Genomic DNA, 18741 nt, shown 5'->3' with positions numbered 1-18741 from the left:
GAATATGAGCCGCTATTGTATCACAAAAAAAAATAGTCTATAGATACTTTGTCAGCGGTGCAAACATTAGATAGTGTGTTTGAATGATACAAATCAAGATATGGATAATCTACTGAGAAAAAAAAGTTTTGCTTCCATTATAATGAATTGTGAAATACTTAATCCAAATAGCATGTATGTTGATGAGAAAATTATATTTTGATCTGGCATGCCGATATGATTAGGGACATGTCACCTATCCAAGTGTGCATAGTTTTCTATAGTGCAAACTAAGTACATATGGAATCCGAACTCTTAAAATTTTCTCTCTGGATTATCTAATGGAGCCTGCTTAATTTATAGAGATTTATCAAGAAAATGCAATTGATGCTGAGATATCAACCGAACTTCATAAATTTTTCCCACATAAACCGTTGCGGCTAGCAAAGTTTGAAAATGTTGGATTACTTGCATGAACTAGTTTCCTGGGAACAATTATGGTTGCAGTATCAGAAGGAACTAAGAGAACTTCGACCAAGTTCTTATGAGACCTATTAACAGAGAACGTTTTGATTAGTCTACTACAAGAAACGTTGTGCATAAAGTAATTAAAGAAATATGGTTACTGCCAAATAATTTACATGATATGTACTTTACATTTTCTATATGCTCGATTTGTTATGTGTGCTAATTTTATTTATCGTAGTAGTACGTTCATAGTTTCCTTAATTGTCTTGTGTTTTTATCTTTTAGAATTCATTTGGTTCACAAAAAGAATTTCTCAATTTTTTTAATGAAAAGTTGATGCTTAGGTGCATGATGCCTAAAAAAATAGTTTTGAAATGATTAGCTGATCATAGAAAAATGGCATGTTGCAAAATAGCTTATGTTTGGCGAGCATCTTTCTTTTGGTGAAAGTTATGTAAAATACTTGTCATGTTCATAGTAAAGTAAAAGATCTTACCCCAACTCTATCTAAAAACTTAAGAGCATTTCTGGAAAAAAAATATCCCAATTTTTAATCAGTGGAAATTAGACTTACTCATAGTTGCACAATTTTTTTTCATAAAATATGGAAATCTTATTCTCACAGAAAAGCTATGTTTTTATTTCTCTCCTTTGAAAATTCTCTAACCAAACATGAGGTATTTCTCCATTTTTCATCGACCATACTTTTTTCGTCCTCTTTATGTGAACCAAACAAGTCCTTAAGAATGAGACAATAAGAAAACGCTAAGAGCTTTTTGAAATCAAACCATGAAGAAATTGTACCTTTTAAGCTGAAATTTTTGCATAAAGATCAACAAAGGCTATCTGAAAATAGCCGCAATTTCCAAGATTAATTTTTGTTAAGGATAATGTAAGTTTTGAAACTTGAAATCTTGCTACCAATCTGATATGTTAAAGATTAACAATGATCTTTTTGCTATTGTATATGGGAACCAAGCCCTAGCAACAATCTTTCTCGAAGATATAGGTATAATGATTCCTCTACTTGCACAAGATTGTTCTTCCTATGCAACCATTACTCCAATCCCATCAATATTTTGAACTGTTGAAAATGAATAGCAAATGCCAATCAACATGAAAACAAAATGTCAAAGAAATGTTAGATGAAGTTGTTGTGGCTGCTGAAGAAAAATGCCTATTGAATTTTAAATTTCAATAGCTACATAAATTACAAAAATATTTTATTCGATGACAAAGAACATTACCAAAACCCCCACCATTGTTTAAATCATTATCTTAGTACCACCAGTATTATTATTATTTAATGCAACGATGAACAATAGGCATTCATATACAAGAAGCTAAAACCACTGCCAAATTAGCAAGTAGCAATTGTTATCAAGAATTTTTTGCATAAATATCCTCCTAAATATCGAATTTTGTATGAATATTCTTCCAAAATTGATATTTGTATGTATACCTTTGTAAACACTTGTTTTGCTATTCTACCCTTTTTTATCCTTATTTTTGCATATGTATCCATGCCAAAAATTAACTGTTTCATATAAAAATGACTAAACTATCTTTAATGAGTAGACGTGCATAAAGAAATATTTATAAAACGATCACGATGAGATATAAAAATATAATTTTAAAATTCTATTCTTTTTTTAATTAAAATAAATATAGTGTTTATTAATGGTATTAGAAGAACCATTATATTAGGGGTAATTATGTGAAAATAGTATTTTATGAGGGTACAGAAATAAATATAAATTTTAAAAAGATATTTTATGAATTTGAATTTTTAGGAGGATATTCGTGGAAAAAAAAACTTGTTATTACAATGTTAAATCAGCAGATCGCGTGATGAAAAATAGCATCTCTTTTTAATTCCACGTTCACGCCCAGCGGTTCGGAAAAAAACCGGATCGGGCTCCGCCAGGCATTTTCCGGTATGAAGTGGGTGCCGTTGGATGGTGATCCAAGGATCGTTTTGTATTTCTCCTTGTAGCCGTTGGGCGGCGCAGGTAGCTGATCCCATGGGTTGCAATATCTCGTTCTCTCCCCTTCGCAGTCTCCGCACCGCCAAGATCTCTCCCTCTTTGATGGCCCTTTCCCCTCCTTCGCCTCCCCCCCTTTTTTTGGCTCGTCCGTTCCCCTACCAGCCTGCCGAGCGCGCAGCGATCGATCTCAACCCTCCTCCCCACCGAAGGCCCGCCGGAACCGCAGGCTCAGGAGACTCCCCCCCACCAACCTCGCCCCATCGCCCAAATTCCCTTCTAATTCAAACCATGACCGCTGCCACCTCCTCCAATACCAGCGCCACCAGCACCTCCCATCCCCACCCCCACCGCCCCTCCTCCGCCGCCGCCTCCGCCACCCAGGCCTGCGCCGCCTGCAAGTACCAGCGTCGCAAGTGCAATCGAGACTGCACCCTCGCCCCCTACTTCCCCGCCGACCAGCAACGCCAATTCCTCAACGCCCACCGCCTTTTCGGCGTCAGCAACATCCTCAAGAGCATCCGCCACCTCGACCCCGTCCAGCGTGCCGAAGCCATGCGCTCCATCATCTTCCAGTCCAACGCCCGCGCCCACGACCCTGTCGGCGGGTGCTACCGCATCATCCTCGAGCTCGAGCGCCAGCTCCAGCGCGACTCCGCCGAGCTCGCCCTCGTCCTCCGCCAGCTCGCCATCTGCCGCTCCCAGGCTCGACCAGGTCCATCCCCTGCCACCACCGCCGTTGCCTCCGACCTCGGCGTCGTCTATCCCAATCTCATTCTAAATGCAGACGACACTGTCGGTGTTGTTCTTCCGATGCATCAGCGGCAACCCCAGCAGCAGTTCTGCGATTATTTCTATTATGACGACCCCCACGACGACCATCATAACAATAATGGCAAGAATCATCATCGTAATTATAATAACAGAGGGGTCGTCCACATGGAGGTCCCAACAACGTCGATGCCGTGCGAGGTTGAGGAGGAGGAGGAGGACGTGAAGTCGCTCGTCGACATGTTCGAGATCAGGCAGGCATTGATAGGGGATGACGAGGAGGAATCCGCCAAGAATTTCGCTGCTGCTGCTGCTGTTGCTGAACCATTTCAGTGCAGGTTAGGGTCAGGGTTCTCGTGCTTCTGATAAATTTTCTTAAAAAAATTATGGTTCAAATTAAGCTAGGCTCGGTCTGTACAGAAGAATAAAAGACCTGCAGGGATGTTTTCTGAAAGTTAGAATTAAGAGACGTGGAGATGGAAGGAGGATCTGAATTTTCTAATTACTCGATAAATACTGTTAAATTTTAAAATTATACCCTTAATGCATGGTGATATATTTCCATATTTATTCAGCTTTCTATATAGAGCAGAAAATTTCCGTGCAATTTCCATATTTTTTTTATACAAAGATGCAAATCCATCATATCTCATACCATTATTTTGACATAAAAAATTTTGGACGAAAATTTCCAGAACAACACCGGTTTCTGAATGAGCTGCATTTTTCTCTCTCTTTCTATAAATCATGTCCTAGAGTTGCATCGGGATTTGAGGACTGGATTTGGAAATTAGAAGGTCGGATTAGTCGGTCAACCTCCAATTCACCGGTTTTTAAAAGTGGCAAAAACCAACCTTTAAATACAATAAATGAATAGAATTGTACGTTTCATTACAGCAATAATAAGTTACATTATAGAGGGGAAAAAAAACCGTAAGCCTCCTTATAATCATGATGAATGCTTTAAATATTTGGTGCACCTGTTCTTTTTTCCTTTCCTTTTCTTTTTCTTTTTTTTTTTGTTGCTTCGGTTCTAAAAGTTGCATTATTTTGTTTAATTTTGCAGTGGTAAGATAGAGTCGAAAGAAGAATTAAACCCTATTGAGGATGTTTCAGAACATGATTTGAAAGGCGCTGCCTCCTTGTTTACTCTCACGAATTGTACAAGCTCTTCTTCCGTATGATTTTTTTTTCCTCCTTTTTTCTCATCAATTCTTTTAGAAAATTTTTAATATTTCCAAATTTCATGGAAAAAATGTTTACTCATAAACTGTGAAGAAGCAGGACATGTTTACATTCTTATAGATGTAGTCACAAATTGGTTCTCTCTTTGCTACATTAATGATTTAGCTTTTGCTGGAAAGCATTGATGGCAGATTGAAGAGGACTCGGTGGTGCTGCAGCCAAGGGAAGATCAAAGAAATCCAAAGGATCTATATGCCACTGAGATCTCTGCTGTTTGAGTGGGGCCACCAACCAAGCCTTTGGGAGTGGGGAACCAAAAGAGCTCTTCCTTCTGAATTTTAAACTCTCATTCTAGGTGGGGAGATGCTGTTTTACCTGCAAACCTTCAGTGACATGCTGGCTTCTATGGTCACTTGAGGAAACCTTCATTGCTTGTCTCTGAACCAGTAGTTTGAATCAAGCTCCAGCTCTGTGACCAGCCAAACAAACAGGAAGAGTCCATTGATAGGTATTGGATAGCGCCTTAGCTTCAGCCATCCAATCCTCTACCTTTTCATATAGTGGTGGTCCCAACATGTGGTTTCAATTGTGCGTGAGAGTTACCCAGGTACTAGTCCAATGCGATGGTGACTCCACAACCTCTTCACAAAATGTTGGGTGAGAGAGAGAGAGAGAGAGTATTGCAGAAGGAAGGATCTTGTATAGTGTCCTGCAGCGAGACTGTTAGAGCCTACAGTATGTAGAACAGCCACAGTCTCCAACTATTAACATAATCTCTACTGACCATCAGGAGTTTGATCAAAGATTGATCTGGTTATTAGTCCATGAAATGATAAAGAATGTAAAACAGTCCTGAGTTATTCATGATACTATTGGATAGCTATGTATGCTTTTATTACTACTATAATTTCTTCGATATTCATCCTCTTGAGCGTCTCATGATTCCAGAACTATTAATGTTTTTCTCTAATTTCTAATAGAAAGTTCTGATTCTCAGACTTTGAAAAGTTTCTTGCCGATTCATACTTCAGCAATGCTTTATATCATCTATCCTATCTCGATCATGAAGGTTTGTTGATGGAAATGAACATCATATACAAATTTGTACACTTAATTACTTGGATTGCTCTATGATATGTCTTAATCATGACTCACGCTCATCGCAGCTATTAAGTGCATCTTAATATTATTGACATTTTTCTATATCAAAAGAATGATAAATCAAACCTTATACTATCATTCTACTTGTGACGAGTCTAGAGATGAATACACAAGTGCAAGAATTAATCAAAAGCGCACATGGGAAATCTTTTTCATTTTGGTTTTATTGTTAGCAACAATATTATCACGAACATCATGTGCTAGGAAACTAGTGCATGAGGGCCTAATCGAGTCAAATAGCTCGAAATCACAGAAAAAAAATTGATGTCCTTACCAACCTCCTTTTTCAGCTTGTCCATCCCAATTGGCATATATTAAGTATCCATTCGAACTACTGCAACTGCATCGCACTCCACCAAAACCAACCATGAAGCTCTCATTAAACTAAGCTAACAATAGTCCCTAGCATGAACTTCCAAGATCACCATATGAAACAGCTCTAATGATTTTATAATCGATTGCCTCATCCAACCACCCTTAACATCACCCTCTTTTTAGTCCCACACTCCATAAAGATGGTGGGAGATGGAAAGTATTAATCATCCAAATGAGCCTTGATGAATGGGAGGCATGAAAACATGCATTTGTGATTGGCTTGGTGTAGGATATAATTTCTTGAGACTAGGAAGAATGACCTCAACCAACATAGAGAGCCTGAGATGGATGCAAAGAATCTGGTGCTAGAAAAGGGTCCAAGGATTGGTCCCTCCCCACTAAACAAAGCCCCCACAATATCTTCCTAAAGACCTCACCCATATTATATATTTCTTTATTCCTCTTCAGAAACTTTTCCTCCAATTCACCAAGGGCTGTTGGCTGAACTTCACCATACTGTCCCCTTAGCATCTCTCTCTCTCTCTCTCTCTCTCACTCTCTCTCTCTCTCTCATGTAAAGGAGCTATTTTTGGAGGTTTTGGTCCATAAAGGAGCTAACTTGAAGTTTTTTATTCGTCATGGCAACATAAGCCCTCGTTTCTTGCTGTGGAGATTTGCTCTGAACACCGTTCTCGATCTTTTTCCTCTGCTGTCCCGGTTTGTTTTTTGATATCAAAATCGCTGCTTGCCGACATGGTTTTGCTTAAATTTGTCGCCTTTGGCGTTGCCCATCTCTTACTCCTGGTGGGTGCTTCAGCTCTGTCCTTTTCTAGGTTTTCTGGGTTCTGTGCTTCACCTGATATGAGTTTTCTTGGAGTGGAGGAAGGTGCAGAGGTGGCTGTGAGGGTTTGTTGAGTTATTCGATCCTGGATACGAGAAGCTTTTGTTGAGTTATTCGATGTTGGATTTATGTTGAGTGAGAGGGGAGCAGTAGGATGGGGCGATGGCGAGAGACTCTTCGCCCATGGGTTCTCCTAGTCGTGGTTGTTCTTCTGGCCGTCCATGGATCTCACGGTAAAATTCATTGCAGAAGTGTTTAATTTATATTTTTGTTATGCTTTAGCTGTGTTATAATTTATGAAAAAAAGAAAAAGCAAACTTGGGACACTATTTGGTTTTGTTATGGCTCCACCTTGGATCTTTTTCCCCCTTTGCCGCTATCTCCCATTCTAATTTGGAATCGGGGAAGCGACAGAAGTTTGGGTAAACTTCAGGTTAGAGTTAAGAGAGATTTTTTTTAACGTTTTTGATTCGACTCTAAATGGGTAAAGAGAGCAGGTAGTTATGTGATTCAGGATTCATTTCATGCAGTTTAGAAGAAGCGACAGAAAACTATTTGCTTTAGGTACATAGTTCTTATAGTCCCACAAAACATGTTATTAAAACCATCAAGAAGTCTGCACAATTGTAATACAGCTCATCTGAAGGCTTTGTTTTCATAAGAAACTGGTTCGAATTTTCTTGCTTTAATCCTAAACATCATCGAATTGCATTCACTTCATCCAGATTTGCTCTCAGATGACCCATCCTTCTCATCAAGACAGGTATGCTTAAATGATGCTTTTGTCATCTAATCTTTCTTCTCAAAAGATTTAAAATATATTGGAAATGCATGCATGCACGTCAAAATTAAGAAAAAAAGCGACATTATCTGCGGCCATAAGTTCTGGATTAACCTATCCGGACTTGATCTTAAATGATTAAAACTGAGTCCGAACAAGTGCTTAACTGGAAGCTGTTAATTCTGGGATTTGCATTCGGGCCGTAAAGAGGAAACAGACATATTCCTTCTCAGAGCATGGTATGCTTTGGAAAATTTAAATTGCTATGAAGAGAGTAAGTTGCAGTTTGGGGTGTCAAACAGACTGAGCAGCTCAAGCTCAGCTCTAGCTCTGCTTGAGAAAAGTTTGAATCAAGCTTGGTTTGAAGCTAAACAAACTAAGCTTGAACCAGCAAAATAGGATCCAAATTAATTTCGAGCTGAGCCAAAAATTGACCTAGCTCGATCAAGCTCGGCTCAGTAAAGTCAAATATATTTAAATTAAATTATATAATAGATCATTGGATTAAAGTTCTCACTGGTGTGTTATTTTACACTTTGGATCAATTAAATGTTAATTTAATTTAGATCCGAACCAAACTTTTGGAATGAAACGTGAAATCAAGAATCAAGCTTTCATTTATGCTGGAACCAAGCTTGATTTAATCTCGAGTTGACTTCAGATTGATTTTGGATTGTTAATCTGGTCATGAAATTCAGATCAAATGAGGCTTGAAATAATGGTAAACAATTCAAGCTTGATCTGAAATTCAGGCTTGAAATTAATTTCAAACCAAACGTGATTGGATTCTTGCTTGATCAAGCTTGGTTTGGTTACACCGCTAGTTGCAGTTCAAACTAAAATAATTTTCACCTACTCTTTCATAATGTGTCCTTTTGAGTTTTAATAATAATGATAGACACTCAATGGAGTGTGCCAGCAAAAAATATTTATTTTGGTGCTGTGGAGTGGAAAGACATGATTGGGTCGCCCCAAAGATAGTTGCTGCTTATGATCATTTATCATGGTGTTTGGGGAAGATAGCAGAGGTGTTGTAAAGGTCAAATGGGAAAAATTACCTTTATGACAGATAAAATGTTGTGGGAGAATTTCAACCAAAACATAATGCTTAGGAATGTTTCCTCAACATACCAACACATGCTCAATGGATATGATGCTTGTTCTTGAAAATCAGTTCCCCTATAAATCCAACTCCTGTATGAGCATTAAAAGGAAAATACTATTATATGCTGTTCAATGGTTAACCTCCAGATAATTGTGTCAACTGGGCACTAGATCTACCTGGTTGTGCAGATGAAAATAATGTATATGTGTTGTAAAAACAACACATACACCATAATTTTTAGTTGCTTGCATCTAGTCTTGGTAAGTTACATGAGCTATTAAGCAAGGTTCCCTTAACAGAGTGGACTTGTTGCTTACACACCCTGTCAGGGTTCCCAACTCCACGAGAACATGTAGATCGAGCATACCTCGCTTCACCACATGCCTATTTCAAGATCTCCTTATACTTATTACATTGGATGCAAAATATCGTCTCTTTATGTCAAGTTTCTTTGTCACTCTAATTAATAGGTTCAATGAAAAATTTAATAACAAAATGTGTTGTGAACATGCTACCAATTTTTCTTTATAGTGTCACTAACTGGTAATGTTTTTTAACAACTGACCGACAATTTGTGTTATGCTTTACTTTATTGGGGATATTTGTTAATTCTGACTAGTAAAGAGACAACATGTTATTATTAGAGAGGAGTCTGTGTTTGGAGAAGAAGTTAACACCATGCTAATAATTGCTTTTTTCAATAGGCTGTGTATGTGAGTTTTTCTATATGATTTCATATCTGTGCTTCCTTTACTTCACATATATCCCTTACAGAGAGATGCCTATGTAGGAGCAAATAGGAGGAAGCAGCAAGAGATGGAATTTGAAATCAGAGTCTTTTAATTTCTTTGATATTTATTATTTTCATTGCTAGAGTGAATAACATAACTTTTTCTTATTATTTACTGAAATTTATGACTACGAGATGAATACTTGTGCTCAAATTAAGCTGATGTTCTAAATCACACCAATTTATAATGCTAAAATACATAAAAATATATTATTTTCTTAAATTAGTAACTGATGCATCCAATGTGGATTAACCAGTTCGTTGCATCTTCTGTTAGAATGATTGTATTTGGAACGTTGTTCTGAATTACAACGACATGCAAAATGCGAGTTGCATATGATATATGTGTCCCAGCGGTTGCCCTAACAACAACTCCATGTAACATTTTGGGAATTTGTTGGCTACATATGCCTGCTTTTACATGGTTTAGAAATACACTTTAGTGTACCTTCAGAGCATGGCTATGTGCTTATATGATCTCACTAACACTGTTGTTGTAGGTCCAATTTCAAATTTTGTACAGAAACTATCAAAATCATCACATGTACATCCATGGGCTCGCAGAAGACTGCTAACAACAACATCTGGGCCTCCACCAAATGACACGGATTTGAAGCTCGAGCCCTCAGGCATGCTGGCTCCATCCATTCTTCCACCACTTGAACCACCAAGTACAGTTTAATATTTAGGACCAGTTCAGTTGATTTGAATTTCCAAACACTAACATGGATATAAATGCTTTTGTTCTCATGCTGGGTTCCATGAATCCCATTCACACATATCACCTGCCCTACCACATGTCAAAGAGAGAGGACCTACACCTGTGTATCTTCCATAATCAAGTGAATATGCACATATCAAATAATGGTCCCTGAAGGTAGCCTTGATGGAAATATATTGAATTTCTTGTGAAATCTAAGGCCACTTGCTAAAATTTTAAGCTTACATGTTAGGAGCTGCTGTACATGCCCGAACAGCCTAAGTCTCTGGTTTTACTCCCTTCCACCCAAGCAGTAATACCATTCCTAGTGCTGCACCTGATCATGTAACAACTAAAAAAGGACCAACAGTGATCTCTGTCTATACCAGGTCTAGCATCAAATTTTTATGTTTGGGAGGGCAAATTTCCATCAACAAATTATTCTCATGATATTCTTGGGTTGTTATCAAATTCAGAAAGTTTTTTTTTTTTAAATATACATTTACAGTTCATGATCTTTCTCCATCCTATATGATCCCTCCACTAGCACATACTGGAATTGGAGTGCCTGTGGCTGGTGTTTGTAAAAAGGCACCCAATAGTAATTCTCCAGTTCCAGTACCACATGCACAGGATATGGTTAATTAACAGCACATTCACTTGGTTGCCAATGAATGATTTTTCTATAAATCTAATATCTAAGTCTATGTGACTGAACCAGTTTCGCTGTCTCCAAGAAAATCTCCACTCCAACCACCTACTGTGTTTCCAGCTAGAGAGAAAATACTCCATCCACAACACCACTTGCTCCTCATACTACAAATTTGCAGCTTAAGCATTTGAGCACTTTATGCTTTTCTTCTTCTTGTTCGGACCAAACCTGGAACCTCTCCACTAAGGAGAGGCACCAGCCAGCCGACCTAAATTCTGTTGGCATTTTACTAGTCATTCAGGATTTCTTGCTTAATGGTTCATTGTATCCTCGATCGTTCCTTGGCTTACAGTTTTTTCAAGTTTAATTGATCATGCATTTATGGTGATAAATGATGTACAGAGCTGGCTGTTCCTCCTAAATCAATTGCTTCTCCTGTCATACAAGGGAATGGATATGGCATGCGTACTGCTGCACCCCCAAAGGAATTGTCCAGTCATTCAACACAAGCAAATTATTCTCATCCCAAAGGTATTATTCTCTTTAACAAAAAAAATACTAGATCCAAAATATAAGCCGCAAATTTCGTGTCTTTTTTTTTTGAAGTTGATCATGCATTTGTGGCAAAAGGTATTCTTCTTCTTCTCGCTGAAAACAAAATGTTGGAATGTATGATGGATCTTTTTTAATGATCATGCACAATCTATGATGTTCAACACCTATTGTTTCTCCAACACACCGATTCCACGACTGATCTTTATATGTTGATAGTGCATTTGTGGCAATGTATGATGTGCAGGGCCTGCTGTTTCTCTGGCACCCACCACTTCTTTTGTCAACCATGGGAGACCACCAAGGCATATATCTAGCCCTTTATCCCCCACAGCTTATTCACACACAAAAGGTACTCATCTCCTCCTTGAAAAATGATGAATGAAAAGTTAAAAATGCTAATCCAGTGATAATCTTTTCCACAGGCTCTTTTCCTGTTATAAGCCCGGCACCACATGAGGCTGATGTTCCCTCAAATACAGTAAATGCTCCTTCCAATTCACATCCCCAACCTCCAATGGAAAGGATACTTCATGGGCATGCACCAGTACCTGGAGTTTCATTTCGCCAGCCAACAGCTAGGAAAAGAATTGGAATCCCTGCATCTGCTCCTTCTGCAGAATTCCACAATCCAGGTTGGAATGATACAACTGAAAATGTTATGTTGATCCTTCATTGGGTTTTAATAAGAGGCAGATGTTTTTCTCCAGCTCCTTCGCATCCTCCAGCTGCACTTCCAAAGCATAGTAGAGGGCATCGTGCTCTGCCACCTTTTATTCGAGGTCTTAAATTTATTAAATAACATCCAGAGCAAACAGATGTATTATTGCTTTAACTCTAGACCCTGTATCTTTTTCTTCAGGCCCTTCATTTCCCGAGCTCCATTTTACTCGGTAGATAATGAAGGAACCCCTACGCCTTCCCCATCTATAAGATTCCCATCTAGCCAAAATAAACGTATACTTAGTGCTCTTATTTTGTACTCTTGTTCTGATACATGTTTCTCCCTTTTTACAATACTAGTTGTTACTGGTTTTTGATCATGCTGATGCCTACAGGGCCTGTTCAATCTCCTGTGCTTTCTCCTTCTGGTTTTGCCGCAGGAAAGCCAAGAGCACCACAGCCTCAACCTTTCCATTCATTACCGCCTCCACCACCTAATCTAGGTAGGTACGGAGAGTCATCATTTTGTCACCGCGTAGTTGTCAACTTTTGTGATATTCCCATTGCATTGTTCTGAGATTCTCCAAGTCTAGCTGAATATACAATTGCAATCATTGTTTATTTGGTTTGTCTGCAGACTGTTCTATGCCATTATCTTGCACAGAGCCTTTAACAAATAGCGCTCCAGGATCACCATGTGCTTGTGTGATGCCAATAAGAGTTGGACTTCGTCTAAGCATTGCACTATACACATTCTTCCCTTTAGTCTCTGAGCTTGCCCAAGAAATTGCATATGGGGTTTTCATGAAACAAAGTCTGGTCCATATCATGGGAGCAAATGCTGCCAGTGAGGATAATGACAAAACTATTGTACTTATTGATCTGGTGCCACTTGGAGACAAATTCGACAACACCACAGCATTTTTAGTTTATGAGAAGTTCGGGCACAAGCAGGTTTTCATAAACCCCTCATTTTTTGGGGATTATGATGTATTATATGTTCTCTATCCAGGTTAGAGTTCATGTTTTGGTGTTATTCCTCATGTTAGTCCATGCAAATTTTATGTTGCACAGGCAAAGTGTTTAGCGTAAAATGGAGTGCCGTCTTATATCTCCATGTGTCATTTTTGATGGATGATTTGAACAATCGACTAACTGGGCCACATTACCTTCTGTTAGCATCATAAACAGTCAGATCTAGGCACATGCTGTACATTTGTTTATTCTTATAACATCCTCAGCATGTTTGATGCATGGGAGAGGTATGATTAAGCATATTTTATAATTTATAAATATAAGCTTGGTTTGGGAGGTTCTCTTCACTTTTAAGCATGGTCTGCCGTACTGGTCCAGCCCTAGATCAGTACCGGATCTGCGTGGAATCCAGTACCGGATGGTTTTTTAGGAGAGCCGACTGGTACGTGGTCCGTGCCGGTAGCGGTACCGGCATCATACCGGTGCGAACCGGCTGGTTCTCATCGGTACGTCATTTTTTTTTTCAAAAGAACCACAGCTCCGCGCCGTACCTGGCCGGTACGGACCGGACCGGTACTGTATCGGTCCGGCCGGCCACCAGTATGCCGACCGGTACCCGTACGGCGGACCTTGCTTTTAAGAGTAAGAATTGAACTATATGGGGTTTAATAGGACTGATTCTAGGGGGTTGGAACTTCATGACTTAGAGCCTCTTAAACAATGAGGCACTTTGGAGTGTGGCACGTGTGATGCATGAGAGAGGTAGTATGGATTGTTGTGATCCCCCAATCTGATTAAATAATTTCATTATTGATTTTATTTTGAAAATAAACTCCCAACTTTGGGAGGTTTGACTCAACTGTTTTTCTCATCGGAGTTGTTTTATTAAAGATGGGAGTAGTTACAATGTCAAGAGAGAGATGTTAAAAAGAATGACCAGGAGCCTCAAGCACTCGAGAGTTCGGGTTCAATATTAGAACTAATATATTGCTTATCCTAACTAGCATAGATCTTTTGCAGCGGTGCTTTTTGATTAGAAAACAGAAAAAAGGTAACTTGCCTCATTTTTGATGAATTGGAAAAGATGGAGGGCTAGGATCTCTCATGATGTGATGTTCTGCCTAATAGAATGTCATAGAAGTGCTCAGTTAATTGGAAGTTTAGAGTTCAAAGCATCTGGTGAGACATGATACATGGAGAGAAAGCATTTTCACTGTCGAAAGTTTCTTTCTGGTAGTGCATACTTGACTGTTGTCATGCTTGGCTTGTCTTGATTTTCTTTTATATTATATATGCAGGGCTTCCTCCACCATCTACGGCACCTGGAAATGTTTATGGCGGTGACAATAACTCAAGGACAAAACATCCTCTTGGGGTTGATTTGAGAAAGCAAAAAGAAAAACAAAGTGGCACTGTAATAGCTATCATAGTTCTTTCAGCTGTTATAGCATTGGTATTATGTGTTGGAGTTGTGTGCGTTTTCTTGTTGAAACATAGACAAATTTCTCATTTGCCAAAACCAACCCCACAGATATCGCTACCTTCATTTGCAAAGGCATCAGGTAATAATATTTCCTATTCAATTTGTGTGATGGTGATTTTATCAGAAGTTGGTAAAAAGGATGATAATAAACTGACATTCAAATCTGCAACTCTCAATAACATCGTTCTAGTTAACATTAAGTTACATTTGCTGATCCAGTTCATTTTGTATGTACAGACTTTAGCAACTTAACCATAGGTAATAATAGAATAAATATTCAACACGAAATATTTATACAGTCTCTGGTATATCCCCAGAATCAAAAATGGTCTCCATTTGCTCATGTTAATAAAAGGAGATTCTAGAGACACCTTTGATTAATGTGATTTTTATTTTGTAGTATATCCTTTTCGATATGCCAAAAAAGTTACAGGGAGTAGACGTACAATATCTGGAAGTAGGCCAAGTTCTGCCTCAGCATCCTTCAACCCTAGTGTTGCAACATGCACCGGATCAGCAAAATCATTCAGCCTAGCCGAGGTGGAAAGAGCTACGAACAAATTTAATGATTCAAGAATTATTGGTGAAGGTGGTTTTGGACGTGTATATGAAGGCACTCTTGAGGATGGAAGAAGAGTGGCCATTAAGGTGCTCAAGAGAGATGATCAGCAGGGTAGCCGGGAATTCTTGGCCGAGGTTGAGATGCTGAGCCGCTTGCATCACAGAAACTTGGTAAAGTTGATTGGTATATGCACAGAGGAGCATTTCCGCTGTCTGGTCTATGAACTCATTCCAAATGGCAGTGTGGAATCTCATCTATATGGTAAGTACTGCTACTAGTTCCTAATGTTACTTATGCAGAATATTTTTGCTTAATAATTCAGTCATTCACGAAATATCATCCATAATGCACATTTAGTTCGATCAGCGACTCCAGTGGCTATCCAAATTGTAGAGCATTAGCCCCAAAATATCTGTTATCAGTCTTGGGCTTGTTTTCCAACTGTTGACGTTTATCACTGTCTGCATGCTTCCAGTTGGTCAAATTGTTGACCTTGTTTGAACATAATAGAGTTTGTTTCTGGCCTATCAGTCTTGGGACCAATTGCCCCGAGGGTACGGAGATAACTAGTTTAGGTTTAGGCCGACGAAAAATTTATTCATTAGTTACATCATGTTATTTTAGTATTTTCCTTTCATTGATTTCAAGCTGCTTCTTAGAAACAATTTGAACTGTGATTTCTACATAGGAGCGGATAAGGAAATTGCTCCACTTGATTGGAATGCTAGGCTGAAGATTGCGCTTGGTGCTGCTCGAGGTCTAGCATATCTGCATGAAGATTCAAGCCCTCGTGTCATACATCGTGATTTCAAAGCCAGTAACATCTTGTTGGAACATGACTTCACTCCCAAAGTGTCTGATTTTGGCCTAGCCAGAACAGCTCTGGATGAGGAAAACGAGCACATTTCAACACGTGTTATGGGAACTTTTGGGTATATAGCTCTAACATGTCATAATTATCTTGTTGCTTATGACTCAATGTGATGCTTTAAATGATAAAAGCTGTGCTTTTCTTTTTTCGTAGTTATGTAGCCCCAGAATATGCAATGACGGGGCATCTTCTTGTCAAGAGCGATGTTTACAGCTATGGTGTTGTCCTCCTTGAGCTCCTAATGGGAAGGAAACCAGTTGACATGTTGCGGCCTCCAGGACAAGAAAATCTGGTGACATGGGCTCGTCCGCATCTTACTAGCAAGGATGGATTAGAGAATATCATAGATCCGTCTCTTGGCACCAGTCCATTTGGCAGCGTGGCAAAAGTTGCAGCCATTGCTTCAATGTGTGTTCAGCCCGAAGTTAATCAGCGTCCATTTATGGGCGAGGTTGTTCAAGCCTTAACACTAGTCTGCAACGATGGTGATGAGTGTAGAGGATCAGGAAGCTGCAGCCAGGAGGAGATATCTATGCGGGGTATGGAAATAAGGATCAGTACAGGGATGGATCTGGAATCGGAGAGGGTGATATTGGCATCTGATATATTCAACACATTAGCAAGGTTTACAAGGAATGTTTCTGGATCTTTCCAAAGGTATTCAAGCTCAGGCCCTCTCAGAATAGGTAGGAATGGGCAGTTTTGGCATAGAGTGAGAGGCTTCTCATCAGGAAGTGCAAGCGAGCTTGGGAGATTCGGCACTGGTTTTGTGAGTAGTGATCAGTGGGTGTAGGAATACTCGGTTCCCTTTCATCACTGCTGAAGATCAGATCCATCAACAGAACTATCCTGGCAGCTGACCATGCTCTAGGATGAGTAGGGTTCAGAAGGCCCTTGTTCATCAAAGGGAAGCAGTAATCCCTAAGAAACTGGAGAAGTTCGTGGTGGGGGTTGGATAAAGATGGGAAAATTTTGCAGCTTATCCTCTTGAAGGATAAACATGACTGAAACAAGAAGCATTATTCTTTTGGGCACAAATAGAAATCTGACTAATGAAGCTGCTATGTTCAAAGAAGCTTCCTTGTTATTCTGATTAAGAAAATCAGGAGGATTCAACTAGTATTCTTTTGCCCAATGGCAATGTACATTATTGATGCAGTTCTGTTTCTCCAGACTGGAATACTGAATCTTGGCTTATGAGGATCATTCTGTAGTTGGAATTGGAATAAAGACTGCTACTCCAATTAACTGTTTTTGACTCTGTAAGTGTAGCTCTCTTCACCGATCAATCTATTCAACTGCCTTTATTGGTATGTACAATTTCTTATTCTCCCTATACAAACCTTTAACCTATGATTTATGCTTGATGCTGCGGTTCAGAATTCCAATACTCGTAATGCCATGCTCTCTGCCGCTGCCGCCGCTCCTGCCGCTGCGAATTGCTTTCATCTTTTCTTGAGTTGCAGTCTTGAAGAGACAGCTTAGCTGGAAAGGATTTAATAATTGCATTCACCAACATTGAGGCTGCTTAGATGGCCCCTATGGTTAAAGCATGATCCCCACCAGAAACCTATTTTTTCCTCTCCCCTCTTCTGTGTCTGCAGAGTGCAAGACTTGCTATTATGTGAGCCTGTATTCTATGATGAGACCTGAGAGTTGTTCTAGCTGGGGTCGTCCTGGACAAGCTTGGCTTTATCTGGTTCTAGCTGGGGTTGTCCTGTCCAAATCTTCACCACCGAAGCGACCACTATTTGGTATGGAGTACTTGGATGAGTTTTAAATGTTTTTGAATGCCACTGCTTGCCATGTTTTTGCTCAGCTGCTTGTCCATAGGTTGTCAATTGCTTGATTATTGGCTCAACCTTCAGCGTGGTTTTGCTGCAGATAACAGTTTTCAAGAAGCGAATTCATCTTCCAGGTTCTTATGTATTTCTGCAAGGGGTTGTGTACATAGAATAAGATGTTCTACTAACTAATGGAACCAAAGAGATACATGGATCAGACTTTTAAAATTTTCTCAATATCTTCATTTTTTTTTGGTCAAATATATATATTCAGGCAAATGTATTTACAACATGATTTCTTCTCTCATAAATGATAGAAAGAGGAAAGAATCGAGATTTAATGTACATCACCTTTGTAACCTAAATCTATTAGTATGGCACTCCTTTTTTTTTCTCCAGTCAATTCATCTTTTCTTGTGCCTATGATTCTAATACAGATTTTTCTTCCACCGGGCAAAAGGGAGGAGATCCATTTCGCACTACAAGTATCTGAGCTCAAATACTTGGAAATGAACCATTCAAGACTCAAACTAAGGACCTCAGATTCTTAATCAGAGGATCGACCACTAGGACAAAAAGCTCCAATCTGGAAGATACCAGTACTGCTACAAATTCCTACAATGATGGGTATCTGTATGCTGCCCCCATTCTTGAGTAAACCATAGGCAAGAAGCCGAGAACAACTATTTTTCTCTTATTAATGGTAAGAACATCTATTTCAGGGGAACATGCTACACTTAGAAGCAATAGAAAGCTAACAAAAATCTTAGCTGCAAGAAAAGTCTAGAACAACCTTTTTTTTTTTCTCTTATTAATGGTAAGAAAAACTAAGATGTACCCATAGTTATAATAGAAGCTTTAACAACCCTAAGCAAATATAGGACATATTGGTCCCAATGACAGAGACCTGAACTGTAGAAGAAAGCTGTGGAATTGCTTTCGATGCATGCATGCTTTGCAAGCTGAAAAAAACCAGCAGAGTCTTAAAAGTGAAGTATAAATTCTCATGAGAAATGAGGAGCCGAATTTTAATAAACATTTCCTATTTGTGATCCCATACCATTGCGGTTCACTTTAGAATTCAAGTGAAGCAAACGTGATGAAAGGGGAAGATGCAG

General features: G+C 39.2%; 2 protein-coding genes across 15 annotated transcripts; both read left to right on the top strand.

The window, feature by feature from the left end:
* The first annotated feature begins 2495 nt into the window (after positions 1 to 2495).
* LOC103720129 lies at positions 2496 to 5313 on the top strand. Of its 3 annotated transcripts, none has more exons than XM_026809795.2 (3): positions 2496 to 3541; positions 4270 to 4381; positions 4568 to 4669. In XM_026809795.2, exons 1-3 carry the CDS (start codon positions 2538 to 2540, stop codon positions 4571 to 4573), a joined length of 1122 nt encoding a protein of 373 aa, XP_026665596.2. In that variant the 5' UTR covers positions 2496 to 2537; the 3' UTR covers positions 4574 to 4669. The 3 variants fall into 3 exon arrangements, with proteins under 3 accessions (XP_026665596.2, XP_008807926.3, XP_026665595.2); XM_008809704.4 differs by having other exon boundaries at positions 2497 to 3541; positions 4580 to 5313; XM_026809794.2 differs by lacking the exon at positions 4270 to 4381 and having other exon boundaries at positions 2497 to 3541; positions 4580 to 5313.
* A 423-nt stretch (positions 5314 to 5736) lies between these two features.
* LOC103720074 (receptor-like serine/threonine-protein kinase ALE2) lies at positions 5737 to 17968 on the top strand. 12 transcript variants are annotated; one of them, XR_001880132.3, is made up of 14 exons: positions 5737 to 6668; positions 6757 to 6938; positions 9882 to 10052; positions 11136 to 11264; positions 11533 to 11637; positions 11711 to 11920; positions 11996 to 12067; positions 12344 to 12451; positions 12586 to 12960; positions 14222 to 14485; positions 14807 to 15229; positions 15657 to 15900; positions 15993 to 17101; positions 17220 to 17968. XR_001880132.3 is itself a non-coding variant. In XM_017845916.3 (12 exons), exons 1-12 carry the CDS (start codon positions 6860 to 6862, stop codon positions 16630 to 16632), a joined length of 2820 nt encoding a protein of 939 aa, XP_017701405.2. In that variant the 5' UTR covers positions 5737 to 6859; the 3' UTR covers positions 16633 to 17159. The 12 variants fall into 12 exon arrangements, 1 of the variants encoding a protein (XP_017701405.2); XR_001880134.3 differs by having other exon boundaries at positions 6751 to 6938; positions 11181 to 11264; XR_001880131.3 differs by having other exon boundaries at positions 6751 to 6938.
* Positions 17969 to 18741: the final 773 nt, after the last annotated feature.

The sequence above is a fragment of the Phoenix dactylifera genome, chromosome 11, assembly GCF_009389715.1.
Source record: "Phoenix dactylifera cultivar Barhee BC4 chromosome 11, palm_55x_up_171113_PBpolish2nd_filt_p, whole genome shotgun sequence".
In the NCBI taxonomy this organism is placed as follows: domain Eukaryota; kingdom Viridiplantae; phylum Streptophyta; class Magnoliopsida; order Arecales; family Arecaceae; genus Phoenix; species Phoenix dactylifera.
This window is presented reverse-complemented; position numbering and strand designations above follow the sequence as displayed.